The following is an 18,249-nucleotide window of genomic DNA, read 5'->3' on the forward strand; positions in this document are numbered from 1 at the left end:
GAATTATATAAATGACCTTAATATTGAGTCATCCTTTTGTTCTTTGGTCAGGCATATTACTCTTTTAACATACTGCTGAATTTCATCCACGTACAAGGCTATCTGAATCCTAAACATTTATCTCTTGGTAACATTTTCACTGTCAGTGGGTGTCTGAGAGTTTGTCTCTCCTGCTTCCTCTTCCTCTCGTGCTTATCTGAGGTGTTCAGCTGCTCTTAGGGGACAGAGCTCCCACCAGCTGGGTAGCTGAGGGCACAAGATATCACAGGAGATGTCAAGTCAAAGGGGACCTTGCAGAGTTCCTCTCAGGGGAGACGCTAGATGGCCAGTGGTCGGCAGGGTCAGTGAGAGCCATCAGAGTTGGGTGGGCGAGAGCCTGAACACGAGAGTTGGCCCGTGAGCCGCTCTGGACATTTGGGTTCGCTGAGGGGGGTGAGGAGGCAGTGGTACCAGAGCTCAGCCTGTCTGCTCTAGAAACGGAAAACCATGTCTAAAAAAAATTAAAATTATTTGAGCAAAGCAGTTGGAAGCAGTGCCCAATTATCAGCCTTGCCTGGGGAACCCTCATGTCTTGTTGGCCGAGTCTGGATCTGACTCTAGAGAAAAAGAACAATTTGGAAGGTTTGGGGTTGGATTTCGCCTCCAGGTCACGTTTTGCCCATTCCTGCTGCTCTCTGGGGAAGATGGACGTAAGTAAATAAACCTCAGCATGACCAGCCCCGGAAATGTGTTATTTATGCAAAGTGGCTTTTGGGTATTAATGTCCAGTAATCAACCAGTTCACCCACACCCCCCGGGGATGCGGATAAGGGCTTTTACCGTTTGCCCAGGAAAGGAGCTCTGCTCACTGGATGCACGTGGACCCAGAGGTGCAGAGGAGCCAGAGGTTCCAGCAGGAGGCTCCTTGGAACCTGCTGGGTTGTCCTGAGGAGCACATGGGGCAGTGATGGGAGGCGGAGTTCTTCAAAATAAAGAATGATACAAACACCACCCCCTGTTGTGGGCACTGGCCTAAGTGCATTCCAGACCAGGGCTTGGCGGCTTTTTCTGTAAGGGCCGGCCAAGGTCTTGGCTTTGGCCAGATGTGCAGAAAGAAGCAGTGCTCGGCGACCCTGCACCCATCCCTGCCTCTTTGCTCGTGGGTCCTACAGAACAGGTTGGGTGTTAGATTTGGCCCCTGGGTCACAGTTTACCAATTCCTTTTCTAGATGACCTGGAAGACTTAAAATGTTTTTCACTGCCTCTGAGTAACCAGTTAAGCTAAAATGCGAATCTCTTCCCATTAGGACCCTGCTTGACCACAGTTCCACTCGAAGCTCCCAAGGAAGGGAGGGAGAAGCCACCTTCCCCAGCTCTAAGCATCTGAGTGTTCCTCCCTTCAACAGGAGCTATTAATTCCTTTTGGATAAAACCTCAGCAAACAACATTCGATGCCTTAAAATGAATGCAATTTGGGTGTCTGCTGAGTTTTAAGGGGCAGTCAGTAGGATCCATTTTTGGCTAAACACGTAAGATTTTAAGATGCTCCTAGGGGCCCATTTGAATGGTGATACTTGTTCTGGAGCAAAGTATGTAGTAAAACATGATCCCTGGCAGGTTCTTCGCCTGGACTTCATTAACCTGGGCGTGCCTGCCGTCCTCTCTTATTGCAGTGACAGAAGACTGCAGTGTCCTTTGCAGGCACAGAATCAGCAGGGACTGGCGAGGACAAATAATGATGCTTGGTATTCCCCTTGGAGCAACCTGACCTACATTTGGAAGACACAGCAGGCTCACTGCCAGATTCAGTTTGCTGCAGTCTCATGCATCACAGTACTGTCTGCTTTTCACCCAGAAAATCTACCACATAGAGTTGACACTTGAATCAGTCAAGAAACCATTTTACATGCCTAGTAAAGGAGTTTACGTATAGTAGATACTCAACAAACATGAATTCCCTTTGCTTTAAAGACCACACTCAGTTGAAGAGGCACTTTCTGGGAAAGCCTGCCCTGACCAGACCCCAGGACCTGTTGTAGAGCTCAGAGGGGTCTGATTCATCAGTAAACGCCAAGATAAGCAGAACCAAGCTTATAAGCAAAGCCACAACCATGATCTGTGTAGGCTAGTTGCTCAAGTGTATGATTCTCACTTGGCTAAAGATATTTAACTCTTAGGTTGTAGTGCACTAAGGGGTAAGAGTGAGGTCTCACAACAAATGTATCCCATTTCTCTGTCTGCAAGGTTTGGCCTCTGAAGTTTTGGCCTCTGATGTTTTTACCCAGAATTTGGAGAATTTAATCTATCTGCAGTCAGGATTTGCTGTTAGGCAATTTTAAGGGGTTTGTTGCTGCTTCTCTGGCTCTTGAAGGAGTGATTTGGTGTTAGCAATAAAAGTATCTCAGATGATTGAACTTCAACAAATGGTAAAATGCTTCACAGGTATCTTTTACTAAGTAGTCCAACCTGATCCTTTTGAAATGGAGCACAGCTCAAAGCATTCACGCTCCACGTCATGAGGTGGCATCATGTAGTGACAGAGCAAATAGGCACTGGGCTGGATTTCAGGGTCCAAATTTTGACTTCATCACCTGCCGGTCAGGGGACTCAGACAATTTACCTACCCCTGTTGTGCCTCAGCTTCTTGATCTGTTAATCACAGATGATAATAGCACTTAATGTGCTACAGAGAGCTGTTTGCAGACTAAATCAACTCATACAAGTAGACTGCTTAGAACAGTGTCTGGTATGTAACAAGTGTTAGCTACTTAACAATCTTGGTTTAATTTGTAACAGATAAGTCAGTGGTACAGTCAGACATTTTCCGGATAAATAGACGTTTTCCTAATTCTTTGTTATGGGATCTATTTCTCCCTGTGAATTGTGATTTACATAGTGAGATTGGGTTGTGAGTACAAGTTTGAGCCTCATTATTTTCACTCACATGTAAGCATTTGCCCAAAATATAAAAGTTAGTCATAAACATATTTTTTAACAGCAGCTGCATAGTGTAATCACATTGATTGGCCATAACTTGTGATATATTTTCTTAGCGTTGAACATTTTGGTTGTTCCGTGCTGCTGGGTGGAAAGTGGGAGCAGCTATTACTCAGAGTGCTGTGGCAGACATCGTGTGTGATATCCATTTCTATATTTTCTTTTCTCAGTATCTCCTTATTCTTAGGTTAGATTTCCAGAAGTAAAATCAATGGGTCAAATGGATAAATATTTTTAAGGCCCCTGATAAATATTAACAAACTGCTCTCCCAGATTGTTTATAATTAAACTCCCACAGTGATGTAGGCAACTTACTCCTTCGAGAGTCACCACCTTGGGCCTCTCGGTATCAAACACAATACCAGACTAACGGAAAAAGGGAATCCTTGAAAAGTCTTGAAACACGCCTCTACCGTGTGGGCGCTTGGCGGGTCCTTCAACCATGCCCTGCCTGCCCCCTCGCAGGCAGGAATCATTTTAAAGTTCATTGGACAATCTTTTGTGATTTAAAAAAAAACAACAAAATAACAAAAGCCAGACCCAATTTTGGCCCAGCATGAACGGAAGGGTGCCTGAGTTGTTCAGGCCCCGATACCACCATAGATTCTTCTCGCCTATGGCAGTGAGAGCTTGGTACCAATATCACCATATTCAGCAATGAAATGACCAGGCCTATGGAAAGCTGAGGCTTGACCTTCTCTTCCCTCCCGCCAGCTACACCGTGGGCACCGTCCAGGAGAACAACGACCAGGTCTGGAAGTTCCAGAGGTACTTCCTGGTGCAGGAATACTGCACCCGCCTCAACGTCCCCTTCCCCTTCGTGGTCTTCGCCTACTTCTACATGGTGGTCAAGAAATGCTTCCGGTGCTGCTGCAAAGAGAGGAGCACCGAGTCTTCCGCCTGCTGTGAGTGGCTCACCCGTTGTGCTGGGGCTTGAAGGCAGGGATTCATTTTGGGGAAGCGTGTCTGGTCCACATCTCAACAGGAAGGTTTAGTCACGGTTATTTCAGCGCTCACAGGTGCCTGTCTGTAAAGTTCAGGCATCGAACCCCCCAGTGACTTACTCGAGAGGAAGAGTAGATTTTTTTTTGAATTTACGGAGCACAATATTAATATTTTAGTAGACTTTACAATACTTAGGGCAGTTGTCCATGCCCACAGGTTTTTTTTCTTGTTTTTTCTTTTCTTTTTTTAACGGTAGTGTTATCATAGCTGTTTTATTTTATTTTTTATTGAAGTATGGTTGATTTACAAAGTTTTGTTAATTACTGCTAGACAGCAAAATGATTCAGTTATACATATATATGCATTGAAAGAGTAGATTGAGAAAGCCTTCGAGATCTGCCAGGACGGCCTTATTCCAGGGGCCTCACTTTGGGATGTACAGAATAATGATGTAAATAGGATGCTGAGCCAACAGGATTCACGGGATGGTGTCAAAATGTGACTTGGTTCTTGCTCTCCGTTGCTTCCGTGACATTTATTCTCTGGGAGATCTTAGCTTTGATTCCGGCAGGGGTCATGACTTTTCTGGTTGTTCTTAGAGAACTAGAAAAGCTTATGATGACTTTACTTGGTAACACAGTCTCAATTTAGAAATTAGGACCTGCAGTCCAATAGATTAACCAGCCCATTCATCGTCATTCAGAGGGGAGACTCCCCGTACCCTGAACCCCCTCTCCGCCGGTGGAGCTGTCAGGAAGGATGGGCTGCTGGCTTTTCTCTCTTTCTTATTCCCTTCCCTCCCGCTCACTCACCAGCTGCTGTTCCTGACCTTCTCTGGGTTGGAGCACAGGGAGAAGGGAGGGGAAAGTGCAGAAATCCTGTTTAGAAACGGTGGCGCTGTCCTGGGCTGGCTCTGTGCTCCCCGGCCTCGTGCATGCCTAAAACTGACCCTCTGCTGTGTGGGCGCTTGGCGGCTCCTTCAACCATGCCCTGCCTGCCCCCTCACACCAACCACAGCTCCCGGGACTTGGCGATGCTCTCTCCGGGGGGCCGCTGCCCCACAGGAGCCTCTGGTTTCCAGGGGTGCGCTCTGCACAGACTCTCCCTGCTGGGGACTCTGGAGGTTGTTCTCTGTCTCACGTGGTCGCCCACCTCCTCAGCCCCGACAAACTCGGGGCAGACAGGTCCCCACCTAGCCCCTCTCCTTGCCCCTGCTGTGGGAGCCGGAACCTCTGACCCTTGACTCTCAGTCACATCTGGGTCCCCATCGTTTTGGCTGCAGGGAGCACACATCTAGCTCTCTTCCCCACGACCCAAGGTTTACTTAACGCCCCTTCCTGGAGCCACTGAGCCGCACAGATCTCCCTCACCCACAAACTTGTTTCAACCAAATTCAGCACAAGGGAGGGAGAGGCCTATTTTCATTCATCTGGATGTCTGGATGCAAAGGAAAAGATGGAAAGGGCACCACTGGCTTGTACACTTTGTCTTCTAACCTCAGACTTGAGCTGGGGACTCCGTCTCCCGGTGGGTGGATAGGGGTGCAGCCACAGGACTGACGTCTGCACGGCGACGGGGCCCAGGCACTTTGGGGTCCACACAGCTCTTTTCATTTCTTTTAAAAATCAGAAGAAAAAGAAAGAACTTTTAGGTGACAGAAAACCTATTGGTATATACTTGTCCTTATACCAACCCAGTCATATAATCTTTTTCATATTTTCTTGATCCAGGAAGGGGCCCACAATGGCAAAAGTGCCGAGGGCCTAGGGTGGCTGACTTGTCCTGGTTCGCCCAGAACGTCCCTGTCTTAGCGCTGAGGGTCCTGCATTCTGGAGGTCCATTTAGGGTGACCGACTTGTCTCAGTTTGCCAGGGACCATCCCTATTGTAAAATTACAAGTCCTGCATCTCAGGAACCCTGTCAGTTCAGGGGCTGCTGGTCACCCTAGCAGGGCCCACAAAAGTCATCAGTGTCCCCATGTGCTGACTGGGTAGGCAGAGTTAATGACTCAGGTTGGACCCAGCCCTGCTACCTGCGGGATTTCCATCCTCAGTCCCATTCTTGGGAAATACAAGCAGATCTGAGTCTCTAAGCAGATCTGTTGTGTCTTATTGTGAAACAACCCTTTGAAATCTGGTTCCCTAAAACTACCACCGTTTATCTGCCCAAGACTCCATGGGTCAGTTCTGCGCTGGTCTCTGCTCCTTGTGGTGTCCGGCTGCTGGCAGGTAGGCTGTGGGCTGGCTGGTCCCAATGTCCATGTGTGCTCACATGTGTGGGGTTGGCTGGGCTGTCATCAAGCAGCCTCAGTCTCCTCCAGCTCAGGTTCCCACAATTGGAGCCTAGACTCCCTCAAAAAGCAGAAACTGCACAGCCTCTGAGGCCCTGGGCTCAGAAAGTCAGATGACATCACTTCTGCCACATTCTATTGGTCAAAGCAAGTCACAGGCCCGCCCACCTCAAGGGAGAGCAGCCTACACACGGGGTGGGCAGAATCTGTGGCCCTGTTTTGCCATTTATCACAAAAGGCATCCCCTGAACAAGCTGGATGAGCTGATCTCCGGAGAGTGCCCTCCCCCTGCCCCCGCCACCACCCCGCCCCGCTCCCATGCTGGTCTATCAAGAGAAAGCAAGGTTCTCACCGCCCTCCCCACCCAGGCATCACAGCTGAGCTGAGTCCTTGCCACTGGGGGCGGTGTGCATGTGGGCTTATCTCTCATTAACTCACCTGCCATATTAAACCTAGATCTGACACACTAGAAATGAAAACATTTCTCAGTCCAGAATTATCTTTGATGCCTCGAACAGTTTAAAATGAAAATTTCTCAGCTATAATGGCTATAACTGTATTCACCATAAGGAAATGCTCAATATCTAGGCTGACCCTCTGTACATATACAGCTGTGCTTTTCTTGAGCCTCAGAAACTTAGACAACTGAGCACGGATCTTTAAGAAACAGCTTCTTGATCTTTCTCAGTCCTTTGCTGCTTTTTCTTTGCCACTTTCTAAAATGATATATTTTCATGAGCAATTGGAATATCTGCTATGTTTTCCTTCCTTGAAATAACCTTTCCTGAGCACTTCCTTTCTGAGCAGGATCTGTGATAGATGTGGATGGTATAGAAAAGTACAAACTTGGTTCCAGAAAATGATCTTAAGCAATTGGGATAGAAGTGGGTGCCTCAATGTTTATGAACTATCCAGTTAGTCCTATCACTTAGATTCTAGACAACCACCAAGAACCAATGAAAAAATTCTCATGAAATGTCTAAATAGAGTGATAAAAAAGGAAAATCACTGCGTTCTTATAAATTCCAAAAGCAAGAGCCTACTAACCTCATTTCCTGCCACCGTTGTCTTTGGAAGATTTTTGTAAAACCCACCCCACATTTTCTGCAGATCTGGGTTTAAAAACAGAGGGAGTGCAGGGATGGATGGATACGGTGCGTGGGAAAGACAAGCAAAGCGTGAAGAGGGGCCTTCCCTACCTGAGCACATGAACGAGAAATACTGTAAAAGTATTACAGGAGGTGTTCATTTCTTTACACACATTTACTCTCAGTTCTGTGGATACAGCTGTGAACACAGCCATGTGCCATGGCCTGGAGGGATGCCAGCCCTGGGATGAGATGGTTAATGTCACAGAGAGCCTGCCAGGCAGGGAGTGAAAGGGACCTGGGGATCATTAATTCACAAATATGCGTCAGGTGCCCACCATGTGGCAGCCAGGCACTGTGGAAATGGTGCTAGCGGCTAACCTTGCCCTCAAACAGGGCTCATAATCTCAGGAGAAGAAAGAAAATGAGAAAGCCTTAATAGAGAAGCGTAGGAAGCATGAATTTAGAGAATGTGCAGGGTGCCATGAGAGCCACATTGTGGACACTTACACCCCAGACTAGAGTGAGTCAGGGGAGACTTCCTGGAGGAAGGGGATATTGAAACTGAGACCTAGAGGATGAGTTGGAATTAGCCAGGCAAAGGCGTAGATGCCGGGTGGGGCCCAGAGAGTGAGGAGAGGTCAGAGAAAGAAGTTACAGAGGTCAGAGGACAGGCGGGAGGGGTCCGGGGGACCAAGGGTTTCAGGGAGACTAATGAAAGACCCTGGTCCGTGTCCCACAGCCAGATTCTAGCTGCACACAGTCTCCTGCCTCCCGTCCTCTGCCGGCTGTGTCACAGTGTACATCCTGAGTCCCAGGGGAAGGAAAAAATGCAGAAGACACGATAGTGCAAGAAATGGTAACATAAATCATGAAACACCCTTTTGCTGATGGAACTTATTTCCCTCAAGATGGAAGTGAACAAAGAAACTCCCAGGGCCAGTAGCAGACACCCTCAGATCACTATGTAAAATGATGCTTCTCAGATCCTGACATTCGTTCTCCTGACTTGGGGAAGAGCAGTCAATTCAGGGTTTGGAGAGTGGGGCAGGATCTTGAGATGTGGCCCCCGAATGGATCACTATGGGTAAAAAGAAAAGTCTCTGTTAAATAGCAAAAAACTGGGTGTTGGGGGCAATTTGGGAAAGGGATAATCTAAGGGAGAATCCAGTACAAACAGTGAAAGGAATACCGTTAAGCTGGTCTTGTCTCCAGCTTACTGATTTTTGTCAGGATGCGTTCGAGCTTGTCTGCTTTGTCTGTGCCTTGTTCCTGCTGTTTACTGTGGTGTGTCTCCCTGGGGCTGCTGGGTGTGTGTTTATGTGTTGCCCTCTGGTCTTTTCTTTATTGCACCTGATAAAATGGTCACTGACTACCATCATGGGATTCATGTTCTGTATTGGGCCAATCATTCCTGTCCCTTTAGTGTATCCCCAATATTTTGATGATTCAGAAAGTAAAAATACGAATTTTACTAACCTAGACACGATAATTGGTGGTAATTAAGAAAAATTTAACTTGCCAAGAACCATCATTTTTTGTGGGATTCCTTAACTACACAGAAAAATGGAGGAAAGATACTCAGGAATATGACCTTAAATATTAGTCATAACTTACTTCTGTGTTATCCCTGGAGCCATGATCTCCTAAAGTTTGGCTTTCAGAATGTAAATGTACCAACGACCCCCATCTCGTGTCTCAGTTTAAAGAATCCTCATAGTCAACTCTTTTAACAGCATTATTTCAAGACGTTATATGTCACTTTGGGGAATGTCATTAGCTATCACACATATGTAAATGCCTTTCCTAATGAAGAAAGGTGTTTTGACAATTTGGATAAGTTGCTGTCTTTCCCCTCATCATTTTGCCATGGAGGACAAAGTGAGTCATTTCTAACTAAAAGAATGAAGAGTCTTTATATCTGGGATGGGAATTGAAAGTTGAGACCTGGAATTTGTACTCAAAGACCACACCCAAAGATCAGAGGTGCGTAATGAAGTGTCTCAGAACCATCTTTGAATCCATTTTGGAGCCATGTCATGGATGAGTGTCTATAGAACCTGAGGGAGGGCTCAGGGGACCAATCCATGCCACAGATTTGGAGGCAAATGCAAAGTAAATTTAGGAAATGTATTGTTGACTAGAGGCTCTGGCAAAAAGTTTCATACTTCTTCCTGAATCGTTCCAGAGAACAAAAACAAATGATGGATAAAAGTTGTGGGGAGGAAGATTTGATGCAGTATAAAGGCAAAGCAATGTCTAACAATTAGTGCTATTTGGAAATGATGTGATACCCTGTGAGGCAGTGAATTCCCTATCACTAGTGGGATTCCAGTTGGGGGTGGGTAAGTAGAGGGGCCGTATGGGATGAAGGTCCACTCTCCAAAGGTACATTGTGTTCAGCCCAGGATCAATGGAACCAGGAAACTCGGTGTTATAGGTAAGGACAAATCAGTCCTCCAGATTCAGGATGGGTTGAGAAGGCAGAACGAAATGCATTACATTCCCCCCAAACTTATTTAATGATTAAGTACAAGAAAGAACATAAAAATGAAAACAAATCCCACAACCTGGCCAGCAAGTGGATGAGAGCTTCAACTAGAGAAAGCGAACAGGTCAGAAATGAGACGTGTTAATCTGCACCTGTGTCCCTGATAGGCCCCTGGGAAAGTGATGCTCTCACAACAATCGGAGAAACAGACAGCGAGCCATGGATGCTCTCTTCTAACAGTTCTTAGTCTCAGGAAGGAATAAAGAAATAGGGAGAATGGGAGACCACAGGACAGGATCCTTTAGTCACTGGGCAGTGATGACAGAAGACAGGGAGCCAAGAGCCCCAGTTTACTCCCTGGAGACTTCTGGGGGGACCTGGTCACCACCTGCTCATTAGTTTCTCCTTAGGGATGCCTAATTCCGGAACCACAGCATCCTGTGGTTGTCGAATCCTCTCATGGTAATTCATTTCCTACCTTTACTTTGCATTTGCCTCCAGTGATAGGACAATCATGGGGTTTAAGCTTAAAATTGCTCTTCTTTAGAGGAAAATGCAAGATTTTTCAAATAACTTTCAGAAAAGGTAGAACCCAAACTTCCATTTTTGGTACTTTTTTGGTGACATCGTCAAGTAATAGTAAAAAATATGCTACCCAGTCATTGCATTTTTATAAAATTTGCTGTTTTTCATGATTGAAAAAGTAATCCAAGCTCATTTATAAAATGTTCAAAAAACACAGAAAAGCACAACTAAGAAAGAGCAAGAGCAGATAACCCACCATCCAGAGATAAATGTTGATAACATATCGGTATTGATTCTATTATTCTTGTGTGGGTGTATAATTTGATTGCTCTGTGCATACACATTCAAAATCTAATTTGTTCATTTAACTAATAATCTCCCAGAGAACATCTCCCATAGCCATAAATATACATCTTTATGACAATTTTTAACTGTGGAATATTCCAGCCTATGGGTATACCATACTCAATTTAACCAATCCCTTGTTAAACACGTAGATTGTTTCTCCTCTTTTGTTATTATATAACACTATAAGAAACAGTTTTATGTATTCATTTTTGAGCATATCAGTAATTTTTTCCTTTGAGTTCTTTCTAGAAGTGAAATTTCTAGATACAGTGTATGTACTTTTGATATGTCTGCCCCCCTTCCCATCCCTCATTCCCTGAGGCTGTAACAATTTACAGATTTCCCCATTAGGTGGGAAACCTGTTTGTTTACATCTTCTCCAACAGAGAGTACAGTCATTATTTTAGACTCTGCTAATTTTCCAGTTTGGTTGTGACAATGCTATGTCATCGTTTCAATCAGCATTTCCTTGACAGTGAGAGAGGTTGGACATTTGGTCATTGGTCATTCTTGATCTTTAGCCGCCTGAATTCAGGAACATCTATCCTTTCCATTGATTATTAAGTACTCCTATTGGGCTTCTACATACATTTAGTTTGAGGAAAAGACATTGGAGATGACTTTGCTAGGAAAAATCCACTTGAAAGAAATTCCGTTAGGAATTATTTTCTAAAGTGAATAACCACCATTTAAAAATAAATCTTTATTTGCTATATAGGAGTTGCTTCAATCCTGCCACTTTCATATGTCTTTGACTTCCAATTAATTCTTTTTATATCTAGGAAGATCTTAAAACGGTTCCTAAACTCTAACATGTAGATGAACACATTTAAAAGTAAACACTAGATACATTTATTCCAAGTGGACACCTGCATGAACATATGTGCTTTTCTTTCCCCGTGAATTCATATGGAGGATTGCTGTCCATTGCACTAGTACCTGAAACGCAGGTGACAGGTTGATTTGTTCCTTTGTTTGCTTGCCATCTGAAAGGTTAAGGCACTCTAAAAAAAAAATTGAACTAAAAATCTTGCTGGAACATTCCCCAGGCTAATTTTGCAGCACACTGGGCTTAGGTGAGAGGAAAAAACTAAACATCAGAATTATCCTTGAGGTCTACACCCAGACTGCATATTTCAAGAGGGTAAGAATGATGTCCAGGGATGATTTTCCTCTCCTCCAAACTTTCTCCCCCCGTGTTAGGTTGAGAATAGACAATCCATCAGTAATTATCCAACTGAATGATCAGAGTAGTATTCTGATGTCATCAAAATGGAACAGGAGCACATAAGAAATGTGAGAACCAAATTCACTAGTGAAATGATTTTGTTAAGTCACAAGACACACAGACAAGCTGTGGATGGATCTCTAGTTGGAATGAAGATTGCATTCCTCTTTCATGCAAGCTCCCATTCCTCATTGTTAGCAAGAAATTCATTGATATTCCATAGTTCTGCTGCTCTCACTAGTAAGTAGCATTAGTCAGATCAGCTTGTGCAGAACGAATCTAATTCTCTTGGTTCCAGAGTATGGCAAAATGCCTAGCAGGTATTGATTTAGGAGGGAAAGGGGGCAAATGAAACAATCTGAATGTTTTTCTTTGTCTCATTATTCAAGGTTTCAAGAATGAAGACAACATGACTCTGGCGTGGGAGGGTGTCATGAAAGAAAATTACCTTATCAAGATCAACACAAAAGCCAGCGACACATCAGAGGAGTATGCCAGTCTTTTATTCCTGCTTTGCGAGCCTCCCCTTGTGTACAGGAGCTGGCAGAACACAGGCAGCTTATTTGAGCAAACTCTGTAAAGAGAATTTGCAGCAGAGAGGAATGGCACCAAAAGGTTATGGCTCAGGCAACTGAAGGTGACAAACGCAAAAGGGTGTGTCAGCCTTTCAGGAAGGGCAAAACCCACCCACCTGCCATCTGATTGTCCCTCTGATTGAAGGGCAGAAAGAGAGATTTGGAGCCTGCAGGACAGGGCCGTGGGACCAGGTGACAAGAGCGTGGGTCCCTGTGCCACTGCTGCAGAGGTGGATTCTAGGAAGACCCGAGGATCGTGGGGAACGGAAGTTACCTTGCAGGGTCTGCACATGTATCTCTGTGAGGAAGAAGCAAGAGATTAGAAGATGGCAAAACCCTTTGGTTGATCTCTTACAGACAGTTGTCCCTGAGAAGTTCTGAACGCCCTTTATGAGTCGCATGGAGTTATTGTGAGCATCCCATAGAACTAGCTAAGTCACTGACTCCCTAGATGGTCCATGAGGAATGTGGGATGCAGGGGATCCGGGAGCGTGCCCTTCGTATTTAAAGTGGGGTTAACAGGGTTAATGGTCAGAAGTCACTCTTACAGAGAGCTCCAAACACACCTCAGAATTCAGTCTAACAAAGAAAGCATAAACATAAGAACAACGAATCCCTTTGTTAGGTTCAACACAGCTATTGGGAGCAGGGGGTGCGAGGCATGCTTTTTCTCTTTGAGTAACAAAGCAGATGCCCTCCATTCTCCTCCATCCCTAGACGCGGAGATCTTAGTTTTGGAAGGAAGGGACGGACCTTACAGGTCATCTTCCACCCCCCGCCCCCCGCCCCCATCAACAAAGGTAGCATCTATTTGCTGTCCTTCCATCTGGGGTGAGAGTGGAATTCTGCTTCGCTTGGGTATTAGGAAGAAAGTAAAAGTGGTAAAAGCAGGTGACGTTGATTTAGTTGAAGATGAAAATGATCTGTATTTTGTTCTTTGAAAGACTGCGAAATGGAGCCTAATAGCCCTTTTTGTTTCTCTCTCTCTCTCTGTTCTCGCTCTCTCTTTTCTTTAACTTCCTTGAAGAATGAGGCATCATTTTAGACAGCTGGATACAAAGGTATACTTCTGTTTATAGTTTGGGAATTATTTTTTTTAATCTCCATTATCTTTGAGCTTTCAGCTAGAAGCCAGTGTCCAAAAATAGATGAAGTTAATTGTTTAAAAAAAAATGGATGTGACCCTGTTCTATACTCAGCTTTCTTTATTCACTGCATAAAGTCGGGGTGCTGGAATGGAATTGCTTCTCCGATGCTCCCAGCCCCACGGGAATAGTCCTGAAGTCCCATTTCCACGACTGTCTCTGTCTAACCCAGGACCCCTCCTTTCTTTTACTCTCAGGTGTAAGATGCTTGCAGTGACAGGGAACACCAGAAAGGCTCAGAAAAGCAGGTTGGGAGCCTAGAGACTCTATGCCAGTCTTTGCTGCCACTCTAATTTGTCATCCACTTCATTTGAATTGCGACTGCACGAATATGCACGTGAATTAGACGTAGAGAGAGTATGCCCACCTCCACCCTGAGCTGGGTAGCTGGAAATTATGATTTGATTCAGCAGAAATGACAAACGATTCATAAATGTTGGCTCCCTGTTAGGCTCTGAAGAGGAGGTGATATCCGTGGCATTTTGGGGATGACATCCTGGGTGACAGAGTCACATACCCCCCCAGGGCTGTGCGGTTCCACGGCTTGACGATACCCCATCAGGGGTGGCAGGGTCTCCAGCACCCAATTCCTTGCCTATAGTAGGGTCTCAAGGAGCATTGAATAAATGAACAAAAGGTGCTCTTCTCAGAGCTCTAAGATGATCATTTATTTGGTTCACAATTTCTCGTATATGTATTTATGTGTTAGTTACCAGCAGCATTTAAGAGATCTGAGGCCGTGTTTCCATGGGCCTCCCTTCCTGAACTCTGGTCTTGTGCAGGACGGTGGGCTGATGCCTGGTACCTTCCTACTTACCCCCCACCCCGCCCCCGCCTTAGCTCTTCTCTTCCTTCCTCTCCTTCCCTCCCCTGGAGCTGCTTGCTCCATATATTGGACTCAACCACTCAGGATGATGGTACATTCTGTGCTGACAGTTGAATGTTTCCATCACAGTTTGCTTTAGTTCCCTATTGCTGTGCAACAAGCAACCCCACATTTTAGTGGCTTCAAACAACCATTTTATTTCACTCTTGCTTTTCTGGGTCAGGGGTTTGGGAAGGGCTCAGCCGGGCAGTTCTTCTGCTTCATGGGGTCTCAGCTGGGTTTACGGGGCTGGATTCAGCTGGCAGCAAGGCCAGGATCTGGCACGTCAGCGCTCCTCCTCATGGCCTCTCTCTTCCACGGGATCTCTAATCCGTGAGGCTTGGGGGTCTCGGGGCAGTTCCCCTTTTTCCATAGGGACTGGCTTCCAAGCGTGAAGAAACAGAAGCCGCCATTGCTCCTAAAGACGAGACCTGGACCTGGCATGACATCATGTCCACCAGCATCTATTGATTAAAGCCGCCCCAGGCTGGCTGGGATCCAGGTGGGGGAGCAGTAGACCCCACCTGTTCACGTTCCACCTCTTGATGTGGGGGTGACACGTGGGCAGGGAGAAACGTGGCAACCATCTTTGGAGACACGCCATCACACAGGAGTATATCTTGTTACAGCTGCTCTCCTTCTGATGTTGTCCTGGTACTGAGTTTTAATTGAGGGGCTGGGAAGACTCCTATGTTCTTAGAGTTGAGTATCTGGACATAAACAATCATGCCAGGATGTATATCATGATTATAATCAGTGAAGAGGGGAAAGAAAAGTGCTGGATATTTTTAAAAATTTTAAAAATGTTAGAATGCATGAAAGGAAGCATAAGGGATAGTATTCTAACACTGAGTATGTATATTAGATGACTATAATATGTAATACAGAATATATATAAAGCCTTATAGGATTATTCACTTTCTCTACATCATATATTTATATTTAAATATATTGTCTGCTGCATCGGTACCTAAGCTACATAGCTCGTAATACTTACTGAGCACCTGCCATGTGCCAGGCATTGGGCTAAGTGCTGTCAAAGCAGACATGGGCCCCAAATTTCATGAATGGATCCCTTGTTAAGTGGTTTGGGTGTAGGAGCACTTTCCAGCTGAATTATGTTGGATTAAATAGCGATAACACTTTTCTTAGCCCTATCAGGCGTATGTTCCAGATTGCCCGTGTCTGCATTACCGGGGAGCAGGGTCAGCAGCTGTGAAGGCCTTAAGCCCAGAGATGCATGGAATGTTCTGGGCAGCTGGAGAGGGATGGCGTGGACCAGGGGAACACCGAGTAGGCAGAAAGGGGGAGGCTGGGTCGTCCTTGGCAGGAACTTGCTGGCCTCTTCAGGGTTGGATTTTATTCCCATGCAGGGCAAGCCTCTGGGGACACATCTGGGAACACTCCTTTCAAAGATCCCTCGGCGAGGTCAGAGTGGCCGCATAAGAGGGGCTTACACAGTTTGGTTTGGGGAATAGAGGTGCTAGGGACTTGTCTAAGTGTGTGTGTCGAGAAAACAGTCTATTTTTGTTTGTTGTGTTGAGTTGTTTTACTTGTGGGTTCGCTTAAGGTGGCTTTGGAGGGAGCCGATGGAAAGTACACTTGGAGCTGGGCTCAAGCTTCTGCAAGACTTTCCACTGCCCCTGCTCTGGGGCACGCAGAGCATAGACAGGATGGCAGCAAGGGGATGGGGCAGAGCGGGACCTGGGTCGGAGGTCAGCTGGAGATCCAGGTACTGGAGCAGCTGAACTGACTCCCAGGGGCCAGGGAGGCCTCCCCGCCAGTGCGTGTCTGGGTGCGGCGGGGCGACCCTCTGGTGGGGACAGTGGACCCGAGCATGGCGGTTGTGGGCGTGGTGCCGCGGGGGTCACAGATGACTGGAGTCCCAGTTAGGGGCTGTCCACACACACGTGCGAGCCAGGGCTCTGTGGGGTCCTCAGAGGAGTGACTGCGGGTCCAGCCCCCCTGCGTCTCCCTGGCTGTGGAGCTCCACCCCTTTGTTGGTTCCTGCAAGAAGTCCACCTACACCATGCCTTTTGCAGGTTTTAGTTGAATTTGGGCAGATCCCAGGGAAACCTCAAACCACACAACACTGAGACATGGGCCACCACCCACAGGATTTCACTGCCTCTCTCCCTGCTTCTCTCCTGCTCCCATGCCCCTTCTCTCCTGCTCCCCTGCCCTCTCTCCCCTTTTTATTCCCTCCCGCTTCCTCTACCCCTTCTCTTCTGAACAACAAAAAGTCTCTCCTTTCTATCCAAGGAGAATTTTAGGGTTGGCCACTTGTTTCTTGAGCAAGCTCTTGGTGTCTTAAACCCTACTAAGCATCATACTGAAGTCCTTTTACTGTCAACCAATACAGAAATCTCTCCCAAGCCCCTCCAGTGAAAAAAAATTTCTCCGTCTCATTCTTACACCAGAAAACAAAGTTATTCACATTGACCTTAAGTCTGTAAGTAGGAATCTTACTATGCCTTCTTTATTTTAGGCAGCCATTAGCCCTTATGGTTTCTTTTTGTCCTTTTTGAAAAAATAGTTAAATGAAGAGGTTAATACTGGAAATAAGCCTAAGTTAAACAGAAAGTTTTCCTTGAGTGAGTGATATAGCAAGTTGGAAACCAACTGTACAGAGATTGCGCTGTGTCTACAGCTTTTATTAAGTGTAAAAATATAGCTTGTAATTTAAAGTGATCTTCATGCATCTTGTGTAAAAACTTGTGAAATATGCATGTATTGCAAATAATTTTATCATGCTTTTTACTTAAATTGTTTTGCTACTTATACTGTTTGTGTGTGTGTGTGTGTGTGTGTGTGTGTGTGTGAGGGGAGACACTTTATTTGCAAAAACTTGATTAGTATTGTATCACATTATTTTCATTATATTATACTTTTACCAAAGCAAAACTTTATTGATACCTTATAATTTTATTAGTTACATATAACATTTTTATTTCTATATATTACTTCTCTGTGTTGTAATCTATCCTTTCTATGTAGGAATCACTAGTGATTTTTATTTGAGTAAAGCTAATCCTAATTGGTGCTAATGATTATTTGCTTGTGATATGATTTCACAAAGTTAGTAATGGACAGAGTCTGAAATATCACCTGGAGTCTGCCATACTCCAGGCATGAACCATACTTGCTATTTCATATATAGTACATCTATTTCACAGAAAAACCATAGAGTCATAATTTAAAATTTAAAGTTGGAAAATTGATCTTAAGACCAGTTTTATTTTTTCCCCTTTCAAGCTTAATGATCTCAAGGGTCTTCTGAAAGAGATTGCTAATAAAATCAAATAAAACTTCATGGACTCTAATGGAGAAAAATCTAATTCTAGCAAGGTAAGTAATTTTAATGGCTTTTCTTTTTGCTCTGAAAATTTACGTATTTTAAGACTAATTCAAAAATCATGATATTTTCTCCATAAAAATAGAAAACAGGGAATCAAAAAGACATTCATATACCAGTGTTTGTAGCAACATTATTCACAATAGCCAAAAGGTGGAAAAAACCCAAATGTCCATCAACAGATGAATATATAAACAAAACATGGTATATACATACAATGGAATATTATTGTCATAGAAAGGATTGAAATTTTGATGTATGCTACAACATGAATGGACTTGGAAAACATCATGCTTAGTGAAATAAGTCAGACACAAAAAGATAAATATTGTATGATGGTATGAAGTTATATGAGGTACCTGGAAGAAGCAAATACACAGAGACAGAAAATAGATTAGAGGTTACCAGGGGTTGGGGT

General features: G+C 45.0%; 1 protein-coding gene across 1 annotated transcript in view; it reads left to right on the forward strand.

Moving 5' to 3' along the window:
* TRPM8 (transient receptor potential cation channel subfamily M member 8) overlaps positions 1–17,782 on the forward strand; it is an 86,306-nt gene extending 68,524 nt beyond the window's left edge. Inside the window, exons 21-24 of the mRNA XM_059927505.1 lie at positions 3,691–3,881; positions 12,281–12,380; positions 13,494–13,527; positions 17,732–17,782. Coding sequence (XP_059783488.1) covers positions 3,691–3,881; positions 12,281–12,380; positions 13,494–13,527; positions 17,732–17,782 — 376 coding nt within the window. The remainder of the gene's footprint in view (positions 1–3,690; positions 3,882–12,280; positions 12,381–13,493; positions 13,528–17,731) is intronic.
* Positions 17,783–18,249: the final 467 nt, after the last annotated feature.

This window comes from Balaenoptera ricei, chromosome 7, assembly GCF_028023285.1.
Source record: "Balaenoptera ricei isolate mBalRic1 chromosome 7, mBalRic1.hap2, whole genome shotgun sequence".
In the NCBI taxonomy this organism is placed as follows: Eukaryota; Metazoa; Chordata; class Mammalia; order Artiodactyla; family Balaenopteridae; genus Balaenoptera; species Balaenoptera ricei.